Raw genomic sequence first — 14077 nt, 5'->3', positions numbered from 1 at the left:
AATAAGTTGATTTCCAGAAGTAGTTTGTCTTTTCCACTTTTAAGAAAAGATATCTACAGAATACTGACGTCCAAAAGTAGAATTAATATTTTAATTTTAGGATTATGTTATTTAGGAGAAAATATTAGTTAGTCCAGCCCCTCCGTGTTGGGTGAATTTCCTAAAATACCTCAAACTTTAGCTCAAGTCCGAAATCTACCCCGAATTTTTTTTGTCTTAGAAAAAACCCCAAACTTTAGGTCCAGTCTCAAATTTGCCCCAAACGTTTTTTTGTCTCAGAAAAAGTCCCAAACTTTAAATCCAGTCCAAAATCTGCTCCGGATTTTGTTTTGTGTAAAAAAAAAAAATCAACAAATTTCAATTTATTTTAAAAAATATACCCCCGTGATCTAGTCCCAACTTGACGTAGCACTTCCATGTCGATAAAAAATCAGCATCAGCAAAGTAATGGGGCAATAGGTACATACCGACGTTACATTTCCACTTCGATAACAAATCAAACACATTAAAATTGTTGAAATTCTCCAAAATAAAACCATTCTATGATACGAAAGTCAGGGACGATAACAAATTCACTCCAAAAAAAATTTAATTTATAAAAACCCTAATTTTTAGGTCTAGTCTAAATTTGCTCCGAACTTTCTTTATCTAAAAAAAAACCCAATTACTTTGTTGATGTTGATTTGTTATCGACGTGGAAGTGCCACGTCAAGTTGGGACTGAATCACGTGTTATATGTTTGAAAATGAATTGAATTTTGGTGATTTTTTTACAAAATAAAATGGTGATTTTTTTGGGTTAGGCCTAGTGCGTAATCCCGCCCTACCCAATGATCAATACTTGGCCCCACGTATGCAGATGGCCCAATCGGATTTAAAGTTTGGGGGTTTTTTGAAGCCCGGTGACCGGCTATGTGTGCGCGAAATTAAACGGGACCTAGTCGGGTGCCATAACCCGTTTAGGAAAACTTGATTTAAAAGCCTATTATTATTGTTGGACGTCTCAAATTTTGGCCCCGCCTTAAAAAAAAAATCATTAAGTTTGACCTCCGGTTGAGCAAAAGCTTAACCAAAATAGAGATATAAGGACTGAATCACATTTTGCACCCAAAAAATGGGGTTCTACTCGTCAAATTGCCAGTCTTTTAGACATCCATATTGCCACTCGAATCCGACGCTCTCTTGGCCTCCTGAGTTCGGTCGCCCATTTTCCCGGTGTTAGGGAATTCGTGATCTTGCAATTTCAACCCCACGTCCCCGAAATTAAGTATCTCAAATAATCCGACGAAACAAAAATCGAGTTGAATGGATGTCGGACGAGGAAGTCAAGGGCGTTCAAACTTCGATAAAACCTTCGATTACCCGGAAAAAAAGGTCCAAGAGCCCAAGAATATGCCTAAAGATCTCAAAATCAAACGAAACTTTTCCAAAACTCCTAAGTTACGATAAAAACTGTGTCTTTTTCTATTTATTTTTCCTTTTCCCTAAAAGTTTCGTTCGAAACACTAAAGTCTCCCAAAACATCTCCCTGCAGTGCAGTCCAAAGTCTACTTTGCACTCGCTCTAGGACTGAAATGGCTCAGGATGGCGACCCCTCCCTGCTGATTCTTTGCACAATGTCAATGGCATCTTAGCTTCGATCTCGGTCGCTGGGAAGATCACCGCTCCGACCGCTCCGCAAGGATCCTCCGACAAATCTCCAACTGGGGAGCAAGGTGAAGATGGCCAAATCCTGGTTCAGATGGAGATCATCGTCGCGATTGACACCACTCCCGGATTGTCTTCGGAAGAAGAAAAGGAGAGGGAGTCGGATTAGAAGCGATCGGGTAAGATGGAGGAGAAAGTGAAAGATGTTCAAGACGCTGATGAGCTTGCCAAGATGGGTTTGCTTGAGCTAAAAGTACCTGAGAAGTTCGAGCTCCCCAAGTTCACAAAGTACGAGGGGTCTGGATGCCCCTCTCATTCACCTCAAGTTCTACGGGGGCAAAGATGGCTTATTATCGCAAAAACGAGAAGTTAATGACTCGGACGTCGCGAGAAAGTTTGTGCTTTGATTTGGTTCATCCAACTAGATCCTCGTAGCCTCAAGACATGGACCGACCTCGCCAGTGCTTTCCTCAAGTAATACTGCTTCGACATGAAGATAGCTCCGACCCGTATGAACTTGCAAAGGATGGAAAAGAAAAACCGATGAGAATTTCGGAGAGTTTGCTCAACGTTGGAGGGAGAAGTTGGCTCAAATCCATCCTCCGTTGCCTGAGAAAGAAATGGTCACCATATCTATCAATACTCTGAAGCCTCCGTGCCATTTGCATTCGCACACAAAAGACGGGCATAGTTTGTGGAGTCTTGACGGTGAATTGATGCCAAAGCTTAGGTGGATGCTGTGAGATTTTGGTGGGACTATTGTCAACTGTCCTAAAAGTTTAAGCTATAACACTCCTCTTCACGTTTAGTTTGGACCTAGAAAGATTCGAACTCAGGATCTCTTACTCTGATATCATATGAGATTTTGATAGAATCATTGCCAAGTATTATAAAAACTTAAGATGTTAAATAAATACGTGGTTGAATATTTAATTATTCTGATAAATGTCCGGCATGAAGTGGCATGTGAATCTAGTCAGATTATGTTGAGTGGGCTTCCAATTGTTTGCTTTTAAAACTGAGCTTGAGAATTATGTGGGTTAAACTCATCACCAAAGCTCATTGAGTTTGTAAAGTTCTATTGGACTCGCGAGTTCAATCAATGAGTATGATTATACGGCTTATCGGATTCGCGCTAGCTGATCTTTCAAAAAGATTAACTGATGCGAAAATGGATGAGAAATGTTCAATTTTGATGGTCCGATTTGGGTTTATGATGGTAGGATTATCAATGGCTGATGTTTAGGATGCCTGCAGTTGATGTTTAGTTGGATATTTTGGTGAGAAAAGCATGCTGCCCAGAAATTATAAGGATTGAATTGGACTTGAAGGGAGACTTTCCTTGGAACTTCGATCCATACCACTATCAAATTGGGACTTTTGTCCATTACCGCTAGTGTGCAGAAGGCATGGCTAGGCTTCAGGGTAATTTTTTTGGGATCAAAACGAACCGATTTTCACCTAACTAGCAAAGATAGAACAGCAACAATTAACATCTAAACACAAGCAAATCCCAAAGGGGTGGGGGGTCTTGTAAAGTCAATTACGAGGGAGGGACCCTAATCTATGGGCTTTTGCAATTCAATCGGCACGGAGATTAGCCTTTCTTGGATAATGGACGACCGAAGCCCTTTTCAAATTGGCCGAAAGGCCCAAGCATTCCCCTATAATCAACCGAAGAGCCCATGGGCTTTGCCTTTGGCCTGATGCATTTTTTTAAATTGGTGAACGGTGGGACTTTGGTTCCCGTGTAGGTTCTGGTCTTGGAATCAGAAACCGACCGGCTTTAGGTTCTCGGAATTTGGGAACTAAACCAATTCTCTTTAGAACGGGACCGCACCAGCTGGTCCGGTCTTGTTCCCTCGTAGAATCGGACCCGATGCTCAAGTCTAATGGATACACCTCCGATCAATAACGACGTGATATGATCGATCGATCGCCATTATGCACATACTATGAAGACGCCTTGTAGGTATGCATCTCACTATTGATCGGTCGATCGCATCACATGTCACTATCACATGGTGTATCCGTCACTTGAAAATATCTGCTCACCAAATTGGGCCTAAACGGCATGTTCTCAATCTCGGCCACAAAATTACTGCGCGCTATGCAAGCAGCATGGTCCTCATAAATAATCACTTGAATTAAAGAGGAGCAGCCCCATTTGACTTTTTGATTATTTTTAGTCATGTACGGTGTCATTGAACCGACCTTAGGACTAGTGCAAAAATTAAATTCAGACAACCCTCCAGAAATCACTCTACTGTGAGAAAAAGATGTCTCTAATTTCATTGATTACTATTCTTTTCCAAGTGTGGTCCATCATCATGTGGTTGGAATGTTTCAATGGGTGCAAGCCACACCAACTTTTCCTCCCATGCCATAATATTCAATTCACAAGCTTATACTCTTCAAAAACTTGGCACTCAAGCTTTTGCTATGTATTTAACTTCTAAATAGCTGTCGGCTATTTCTTTAATCGGGAAAATTACCAACAAAATCATAAATCTTTTGTAATTGAGCCAATTCAGTCCTAAACATTTTTTTGCCAATTAAATCATAAACATTTTATATCTGTGTCAATTCATTCCATCAGACCAATTTCGGCCGGAAATCGTTGACATAGCGTCGTCGGTACTGACGCTAACAAATTTTATAAATTTTTTATATAATTTTAATGAATTTATTATTATTATTTTATTTTATTTTTTCATTTTACTTCGCTTACTATGAAAATTATACTATTTTGGTCCTCCATCCCGATAGTTAGATGTTACAAAAAGGTTTTACTTATTAATAAATGCCATCATAAACTATGAGGTATGCAAAAGTTCCCTTATACTACGCCTTCTTTTTCAATAGGAATTATTTGTCAATATGAGCTTACTAGGAAAAGTACATACGCATACGCTTGCGTGTATGCAAAGAAAATTGATATTTAATATTTTGTAAATATGCCTTATAACAAATTGTTTGAATTATTAATCAACGGAAATAAGATTTTGACAAATTGTGAAGAACTTTCCCTATGTGTTGAAAAAGAAAAACATATTCAAAGCATTTGAAAATTTGTTTGGTAAGGTTGTCACAAAATATGTAAGATAAATTATATAAAATTTGAGTACAAGAGAATTAAAGTAAAATAAATAATTTACGAATTTATCAGTTGGTAGAATATTTATGAAATAATTAATTGAGGATATTTTGTAGGGGGAAAAAAGGATTGTGATCCTCTCTAAAAAGCCCGAGTTCCTTTTCGCTTTATATAATAAAACATATAGGATGAATCTTTAATGTATATATAAATATTTCACATTTGATGTCCAACCTCAAATGACCAAAATAACCCTATTCTCAATTGATGGTGAATGTTCGAGCAAAGAGGACTTCCTACTCTTAACGGGTCGCGATCCGTTTGTTTTTCTTCCCAAAAAATCCTCAATTAGTTGTTATATAGATATTTTATCAAAGGTTAATACCAAAAAAAAACGCCAAACCGATATATCTGTGACAAATTTACTCTAAACTAATTTTTTTACCACAAAAAATCAAAAACTGGTACACTTATGACAAATTTACCAAAAACTAAGTTTTTAACCACAAAAAACCCCAAACTTGTACACTTGCGATAAATTTACCTTCCGTTAAGTTGTATTAATACAACGAAACATCATCAATTGGTAAATATGTGACAAATAGAGGGGTAAAACCCTAAACTGGTACCCCCGTAAACCTTCCACATGTCATCCAACTCAGAAATTTGACGGTAAAATTTAACAGAAACTGATGGAGGGTAAAATTGTCATAGATGTACCAGTTTTGGATTTTTTATGATAAAAAAATTAGTTTGGAGTAAATTTGGCACATATGTACCAATTTGGGGTTTTTTTGTGGTATTAACCCTATCAATGGACAAATGTGTGAATTAATATATCTGCTTTATACTTCAATTTTAAAATTTAAATGTATATCTTACAAACAACATTATCAAAAAAAAGTTCAAATCTTGAAATACCTTTTCTCTTTTCACACTCACATATGTATATACAATTTTTTTCACATTGCATCAATAGCTTCTTTTTATTAATTGACAATTCACATATTTTGTTAAAAATTATGATACCATTTGGCAAAATCTTTCAAATGTCAATTTTTTTTTGTTTATTTTTCTCTTTTCAAATATATTTATTCAATCTCTTTGTACTACATACTTTTATTAATAATTCCTTTCCGTTATTTTACTGACCCAAATGATTATGACAAAGTGATTTTGTTAAATTTTCAAAATATCAATTTTGCACGCAACGCATGTGCGCATTCGCTAGTTTGCTAATGCGTCCCTCTGAAAGTTACAACCATGTTTTTAATTCTCGACCTTTGGTATAGTGAAATTGGCGATCGTTGGTGATGAATTATTAGCAAAAGAAACATGTGATGTCGATGCTTGTATCTTTTGAAATGCAAGTTTTCGTTTCTACAACTTCATCGTCATCTTAGACCCCGTTTATTTCGCCGAAAAATGAATAATTTGGAAAAAATAATCGCTTGTATCTTTTGGAATAACTAATCAAATAAATATTATTTTCGTTATTGATAACAATTTATATATAAATATTTTCGTGAACGATAAAAATATTTTTCGTTCGTTCATCTTTGTAAGCGGTACAAATAATCATTTTCAAGAAATTTTTCGAAATTATTTATTTTCCACGAAACTAATGAAATCTTAGTTTCTATAAAATTGATTTTAGTTTTGGAATAGCAACAACTTCAAACAATTTGATAAAATTAATAAAAAAAACTGTCACATCATGAAAATGAAATAGCAGCTGGACATAATAGTCGCCTAGACTAACGACGATTATTCCAAGGTAGATTCGAATATGGGGACCGTCGTTCTCGATTCTTACGTCAATATTATTATATTTAACTTTCTTAGATTGAAACTCTTTAGTCAAGTTTTTGGTAAAAAATTGTAAAATGTAACAGCAATTGTTTGGAAGGACGATACAAAACCCACTTATAATCTCTATTTTGTAATTTTTCCTCCAAAATTAAAAAAATTGAAAAAAAAAAGAGCATGTATTCCAAAAAGAAAAAAATTGTCGAGTTTGAGTCGGATTAAGACAATATCATTTATTATGGTTGTTGTGAATGTGATATAGCAAGCGAATGCTATTGCAAATGTTTGGACGGAGACAGGAGTCTGCCCCTCCTTAAAACTTTCCCTCGAAAATGTAAAACAAATGAAAGAAAAATATTTCGTTCTGCATTTATGAAAAGTTTATAACGATCAACTCTACGTGTTAGCGTTTGTATGTGTAAGAAAAGTAGACAATAGAAGTACTCACGCTAGTGCATGATCTCGATCAAAAGGCCATTTTCGCCTAGATCCAATCCTCTCCATGGATGGTAATTGCTTGTGATATTTTGAGTCAAATTTTTGCGCATCAGATTAACTTCATCTCCCCGATTTGATCAGAGACCGGCAAGCTATTCGCATTGAAAGTAGAGGGTTCATAAGAAATTATTTCCTTGCGACGCAGCCTCAGATGATCGAACTGGGTCGGAATAAACGATGAGATCTCGCATTTCGTTCTTAGGGCACGACATCGAGTTGTTTCAGCCACTCGACTAATTTAGGGCAGATGAGTTTGGTCCTTGACGATATTACTTGGTATACATGGGTCCCCTAATACAGCTATTGAGATCATCCCGTCCACGTAAGAATTTCGTGGAAAATGGGAACGATCCCATTTCTTTCTTTTTTTGGTCAGAAGGAAATAATCCATTTCAAGAAAGCACAAAAAAAAGAAGGGAAAATAGAAAGGATAATAACACAAACGGTCTTCAAACTTTGACCCAATGTGCAATTTGGACCCGAACTTTTAAATTATTCAATGCAATCCCTGAAATTTAACTTAATGTTCAATGTGGTCCCTGAACTTTTGATTTATTTAATGTGGTTCCCGGATTTTTGGTACATGTTTAATGAAGTCATTGAACTATATGAAAAAGTTCAATGTAGTCCCTGAACTTGAATTAATGGAAGGACTACATTAAATATTTTCATATAATTCAGAGACTGAATTGAATATGTATCAAAAGTTTAGGGACGACATCGAATAAATCAAAAGTTCATGGAGCACATTCCACATTGGGTCAAAATTCAGGGATCGCGTTGAAAATATTAAAAGTTCGGATACCGCATTATATAACGAACCAAAATTCGGAGAAAAGGGAGGGGCATTTTCGGGAATTCAGTGAGCCTCTCCCCATCAGCCGAGCCGCAGGCGCCGGCCAGTCATACGAAGCTCTTTTTTTCAAAAAATAAAAAACAATAAAAAAAAAGAAATGGTTTTTCACTCCTTCGCAAAAATAAACAAAAAAAAAAAAAAGGAGAGGGGCCATAATTAGATAAGAGATCGGGAGAGAGAAGCGGCTTGCTTCTGCACACGCCAAAACACTCCGTCCGTCCATGGCGATTTGAGTTCTAGAGAGAGATTGACGATCATCGACACGCAGAGCTAGAGAGAGAGAGAGAGAGAGAAGGAAGCATTCGTCGAAGACGACGGCGACGAGGAAGAAGACGAAGGAGGAAGGAGGAAGAAGGAAGAAGAAGGAAGGAGGAAGGAGGAATTTGGTTTCGAATGAATTGGAGTGTGTGATGCATCAATGGAGATAGAGAGAGATTGAAATCATCGACACGCAGAGAGAGAGAGAGAGAGAGAGAGAGAGAGTAGCATTCGACGAAGGAAGAAGAAGACGAAGGAGGAAGGAGGGAAGGAAGGAAGGAAGGAAAGGAGGAATTTGGTTTTTGAATGAATCCGAGTGTGTGATGTGATGCATCAGAAGAAATCAGAAGTCCAGATCGGAACAGAAAGCACCGGCGTCTCTTCCGATTTCAACCCCATCCCCTCCTCCTCCCTCCACCACTCCCACTCCCACTCCTCCGGCGGCCACCACCACCACCACCACTTCCCCCCCTTCCTCGCCTCCGCCGCCGCCGCCTTCGACCCCCTCCAGTTCGCCGCCCCGCCGCCGGGCCTCCTCCAGAATGACCCGATCGCCCCCTCCACCCCTTACAAGCGCCCGCTCCTGACTCAGCTCTCCCCTCCTCCCGCCGCTTCCCTCCCCAAGTCCCCCACCGTGTACCGCCTCTCTCCCCCGACCCCGACGGCGGCGCCGGCCGCCCAGCATTTCGCCGCCCCGCGGAGAGCCCTGGTCCCGATCGCGGTCGCCGCCAAGTCCACCGCCTCCCGCCTGCTCCGCCGGTTCAAGCACCTCCGGCGGCTCCGCGTTCACCTCCGCCTGATCCTCCTCCTGTCCCTCCCCTTCTTTTACTTCCTCGTGTCCCACCCGAGCAACTCGTTCCTGCTCGATTTCGTCTCGGCCTTCGCGTTCTCCGCCGCGCTCCTGTTTTCGCTCAATTTGGCGCTCCCCCGGCTCCCCTCGATACGGCTGTTCTTGGCCCGCTCGTTCCCGATTAAGCTGAAAGCGTCCCATTCCATATCCAGTCCTTTGCCGGTGTTCTGGTCCATCGGGTCCCGGACAAAAGCTGAGAAAAGAGTGAATTCGGGATGCTGGGTTCAGGTTTATAGCAATGGGGACGTGTATGAGGGTGAATTCCATAAGGGCAAGTGTTCGGGGAGCGGTGTGTATTATTACTACATGAGCGGGAGGTATGAGGGGGATTGGGTTGATGGGAAATATGATGGCCACGGAGTTGAGACTTGGGCAAGAGGTAGCCGATATAGAGGACAGTATAGACAGGGGCTTAGGCATGGTTTTGGGGTTTATAGATTTTATACTGGTGATGTATATGCTGGGGAGTGGTCTAGTGGGCAAAGCCATGGGTGCGGAGTACATACATGTGAGGATGCAAGCCGCTATGTTGGAGAATTCAAGTGGGGTGTTAAGCATGGGCTCGGTCACTACCATTTCAGGTAACTTACCATTGGTTGAATGCGTCGATTACTTGTGGCCTGAAAAAAAGAGCATCGATCAGTTAACTACTTAAAAACTGGACTCTGGTGATTGTATACTGTGTCAAGTTCCTGGCTTCCTGGCTTATCTGCACGTAGCTTGCAGGTGATGTTTGGGAAGTTCATCCGTGGAGCTTGTGCTATTATTGTGAGAGCTTATTGAGATACCTATTGTCTCTGCATTCTTTGGATTGTTTATCTGGAATGTTTTTCATCTGATTTGAAATCTGTGTTTATCTGTATTTTTTTCGCTTTATTATGATGAGTATATATATGTGCTTGACAGAGTCATTGAAATGCCAAGGAATTTATGTTTCCAATATTACATCATTTTACTGTGCATGGTTGAGATCTTTTTGATGTTATCATAATTTTATGACATAAGGTCCTTTTTTTGCCTGTCCTAGCATAAGAAAGACAAGCCAAAGCTTCTCTTCATGTGCTTTTTCAGGAGTTTCATAATGCATAGCATCCTTAAATGCTGTCATAATGCCTTTTCAGCCTTGTGGCAATTGTTAGGTTTCCGAGCAAAATAGTTTTCGTACTTTGTTTTGCAACAGTAGATGTTTTCTATCTCTACAGCATTCCGTGTTAAGCTTATTCGTCTTCCTTTTGTAGAAATGGTGACACGTATTCTGGAGAATACTTTGCAGACAAGATGCATGGTTTCGGCATCTATTCTTTTGCCAATGGTCATCGCTATGAGGGTGCTTGGCATGAGGGTAGGCGGCAAGGGCTTGGCATGTACACTTTTAGAAATGGGGAAACTCAATCTGGACATTGGCAGAATGGGATTCTTGATATACCGAGTACACAGAGCACCATGTACCCTGATTCTCCAGTCGCAGTCAATCACTCTAAAGTGCTCAACGCCGTGCAGGTAATTACTCATTAGAATCTGTTGTAAGCTTTTCTAGTCCATGGGATGTGAGACTGATGTCAATAATGGGTTTAGGAAAATATATTGCTTATGATCTTTGTCGTTAGCATAAGAATTGCCATTATGGTTGGAGTTTCAAATTGGCCTGGCGTGATGGAATTACTTACTAGGGCTGGCTCAGGCCAGGTGTTAGCATTATATTAGGGACTGTTCCTCTTGTTGATGCATGGCCCTGAAGCCTTGGTCTCTGTAACAGGCCTATTAGTACCAGGCTGCATTTATCCCAGGATCCAGATAAATTGTCTCTTCTGGGTTTGACTAAAGGTTTATTTCCCTTTTTAACTTTTTATTCAATGCCCGCATATTGTATTTCCGTTTACGGCGTGGTCACTGAGGGAATGGTCGTTGGCTCAGTCGTTCAGTTAGGTTATTAGCCTGTTGCCTTGATAGCAACACTGCGTGATTATAATGCATGGGCAACAAAATGTCAAAGAATTTTACATGACAAAGGAAATGACTTCTGTGAGATTTTTAGACACAGTAAGGCTGAAATATAAACTCCCCTGAAGAAAGAAGAAACGAAACTTGCCTGCAATAAAAAATATGATTTATTGAAACTGATCTTCCTTTTGAATAGGTTTAGCTCCACCTTTAAGCATTCAAGCTCTGACTTTAAATGTTGTGGTAATCAAGATAATTTGTTAAACTTCAATGACAGAATAGACTGTCCCTGAAAGTTTTGTGGACTGCTACATCTCCTCCGAGTTAGAATGGGTCTTAGTCAATTAGTCTTCAGTTCAAAGTTCATCTTACCAACTTTTTCAAAGCAAAACTGTTTTGAGTTTGATGCAAAATCCTCTAAAGGTTGGACTTAGAGTAGGAAGGGATCTGGTGGGGGTTGTTGAAAGCTAGGAGGAATTGCAATATGGATGATGTGTTTTTGCTGCTACACCTTGTTTTGACAATTTTTGTCAGAGAACATGATTGCCACAATATTTGCAGTACAAAGTTAACAGACATAGAAGGGAGAGGGGCTTTGAAGTTTTCCCAATTGTATTGACATTATTTTTGGGAATTACTAAATAGAAATAACAAATCATGTGATGAGAATATCTGAAACAGATTATTCTTAAATTCATAAGGAAATAGCCAATAATATCCACAAATATAACTTACCTCGATAAAGCAATTATAATTAATTTTCTAAGTATTGGAAAGGAAAGGCCATTTCATAGATTGGCTATGGAATTGGTCATTCCATTAGTAGAAGGAATGCCCATTCCATTTGAAATGGGCATTACTTTTTCTCTTCTTGCGCCAGACATAGGAACTGGAATCAGACTTGCAATGGGCATTCCATTCCATACTGATTCCATCATACTAAACATGCCATAACTGAGAACAGTTTAACTAGCAGGAAATACTTCTAAGAAAGCAGTTAAACTGCTACTGGTGAGGAAGGACTTTTGTTTCTATGAGAGTTTGGTTCAAAGTTCCTTAATCATTTTCTGCATTTTGTTTGTGTGTTGTCAAGGTCTGCGAATTTTGATAAGTTTTATTATTTCATCTGGTTCTCGAGAGTTTGATTTCTAGCATATCTCAGTTTTGGATCAATTGCACAGACACACTTCCATATCAAAATAATGCTTGTGGCAATGCTCGTAAAATTTTGAAAATCTATGACCTTTTGTTAGACGGTGTTGGGCACTGGCCACAAGGCTTTGATGCCAAATTCCTTTGCTTGATCTACTTTGATATTTTGGCATTTTATTACCAAAATAATCCAGTTCGTGTGCAATTTTTTGATCTGGTCTAGTTAGGAGTGTTGGACTGTTTGCAATCCATTTAGCAATGCTCCATCTATATAAGATAATGAGTGGCTTATCAGTTATGATGTAATCTGAACCTAAAAAACACCATTTAAGCATATATCAAGTGTTTGAAGTTCAATAGGATCTCTCAAGGGCATCAATTCTACATGATACCAGGGATTTTCGATTTTGTTAAATGTGTGGGGTGTCATTACGATTTAGGCATGCCTAAAGGGGTCTGAGAAAAATTGAACTAATTTACGAACTTTATTAGAGATGGTTATGCTGATAATAGAGCCCCTAATTCTTGAAAAAAAAATAAGAAGGAAAGGGGACAGTTAAAAGTTTGAGTTTCAGCAGCTAAGCAGCTGTTCCATGATGCATTGCCTGTTAGACATAAAGAGATTGCATTATGTCCCATTGAAAAAAGATTATATCAAGTGCAAACAATTAAGTTGTTGGGCTGATGCTTGAATTGTGTCATTTATTCTTTATCAGATGATAGATGACTGTTTGATGTTTAGGTGGAATCGTGCTTATAGTTTGAGCATATCATCAATGAGGAACTAACGGCTTTACTGCTTTCATGATCGCTCCAAATTTTGAATTCGTTACGGGAAGTAATAACGTATACTTACTACCTGGTGGGAAGTTTAATCCTTTGTGCTTTATGTTTACAATAATTTTGGGGAAATATAAATACTTCAAAAGGAAAGTGGATACTGAAAATTGGAAATATGAAATAATCCTGTGCAAGCCTATTTTTGGAGGTTGGTATCATTCTTCGGCAGGGATGTATGTTCAGGTGTTGAATGGAAAGCTCTGAACATTTTTTGAAAGTTCATTGTCATAACCTTGGGTCTTTGATGGCCATTCTGTTAATATAACTTACTTGCATTAGCTGGTCCTCTTGAATATAATTGTGATCACAGAGAAAAAAATTACAGAAGTAAAAAAGATATCCCGATTTACTTGCATGAGTCTTACATAGCTGACATAAGGAGATGAGTTGCGGATGTCCAGGAGATGACTCCACCTGATTTCTGTTTTCTAGCTGCAGAGCAGTTGTAAAGTAGTTTTATTATCGACAGTTTATTTCTCTCAAGTCTGCTAAACTGGCCAAAACGATGTAATTGTTGATTTATTTGTCGATTTCTCGTGATCAGGAAGCACGAAGAGCAGCGGAGAGAGCTTATGACGTGGCCAAGGTTGACGAAAGGGTTAATAGGGCTGTCGCAGCGGCTAATAGGGCAGCAAATGCAGCTCGAGTTGCAGCGGTGAAGGCTGTCCAGAAACAGATGTACCCCCGTAGTAGCAACGACAACATTCCACTGCCAATTGTGTGAAACTTCAATACGCAGCTATTTATAGTTGCAGAGGTCGTTTTTCATTCTCCAGGGCATGCAAGGTGATACTTGTTCCCCTGTTTCTCTAGAGTGTCTACTAGAGAAAAGCTGGGTGGGAGGTTTTTGACATGTTATGGGAGAAACAAAATGGCTGTCTTTTTTTTTTCAAATCCTGTATAGTTGGAGAGAGAGAGAGAGAGAGAGAGAGAGAGAGAGAGAGAGAGAGAGAGAGAGGGGCTGAAAGAGCTGGTATTTACGGCGAAACCTTAGTCCAGCTGCTGGTTGTACATGCAAGCAACACTAAGAAGATTCACATCTACCCGTTTAATTTTCCCATCTTTTGCCTAACTGGCCAAGCTTGACTAATTTGAAAATCAGGCAATTAGATCATACCTGTGTTTCTCCA

General features: G+C 39.1%; 1 protein-coding gene across 2 annotated transcripts; it reads left to right on the top strand.

The window, feature by feature from the left end:
• The first annotated feature begins 8237 nt into the window (after positions 1-8237).
• On the top strand, positions 8238-14077 carry LOC115687595 (uncharacterized). Of its 2 annotated transcripts, XR_008815068.1 has the most exons (4): positions 8238-9595; positions 10253-10514; positions 13492-13845; positions 13876-14077. XR_008815068.1 is itself a non-coding variant. In XM_030613226.2 (3 exons), exons 1-3 carry the CDS (start codon positions 8493-8495, stop codon positions 13669-13671), a joined length of 1545 nt encoding a protein of 514 aa, XP_030469086.1. In that variant the 5' UTR covers positions 8238-8492; the 3' UTR covers positions 13672-14077. The 2 variants fall into 2 exon arrangements, 1 of the variants encoding a protein (XP_030469086.1); XM_030613226.2 differs by having other exon boundaries at positions 13492-14077.

Source organism: Syzygium oleosum, unplaced genomic scaffold (genome assembly GCF_021117445.2).
Source record: "Syzygium oleosum isolate NSW1041296 unplaced genomic scaffold, Sole_v2.1 Sole_v2.39, whole genome shotgun sequence".
NCBI classification, from domain to species: domain Eukaryota; kingdom Viridiplantae; phylum Streptophyta; class Magnoliopsida; order Myrtales; family Myrtaceae; genus Syzygium; species Syzygium oleosum.
Note: the sequence above shows the minus strand (reverse complement) of the source record. Positions and strands in the feature narration are given on the sequence as shown.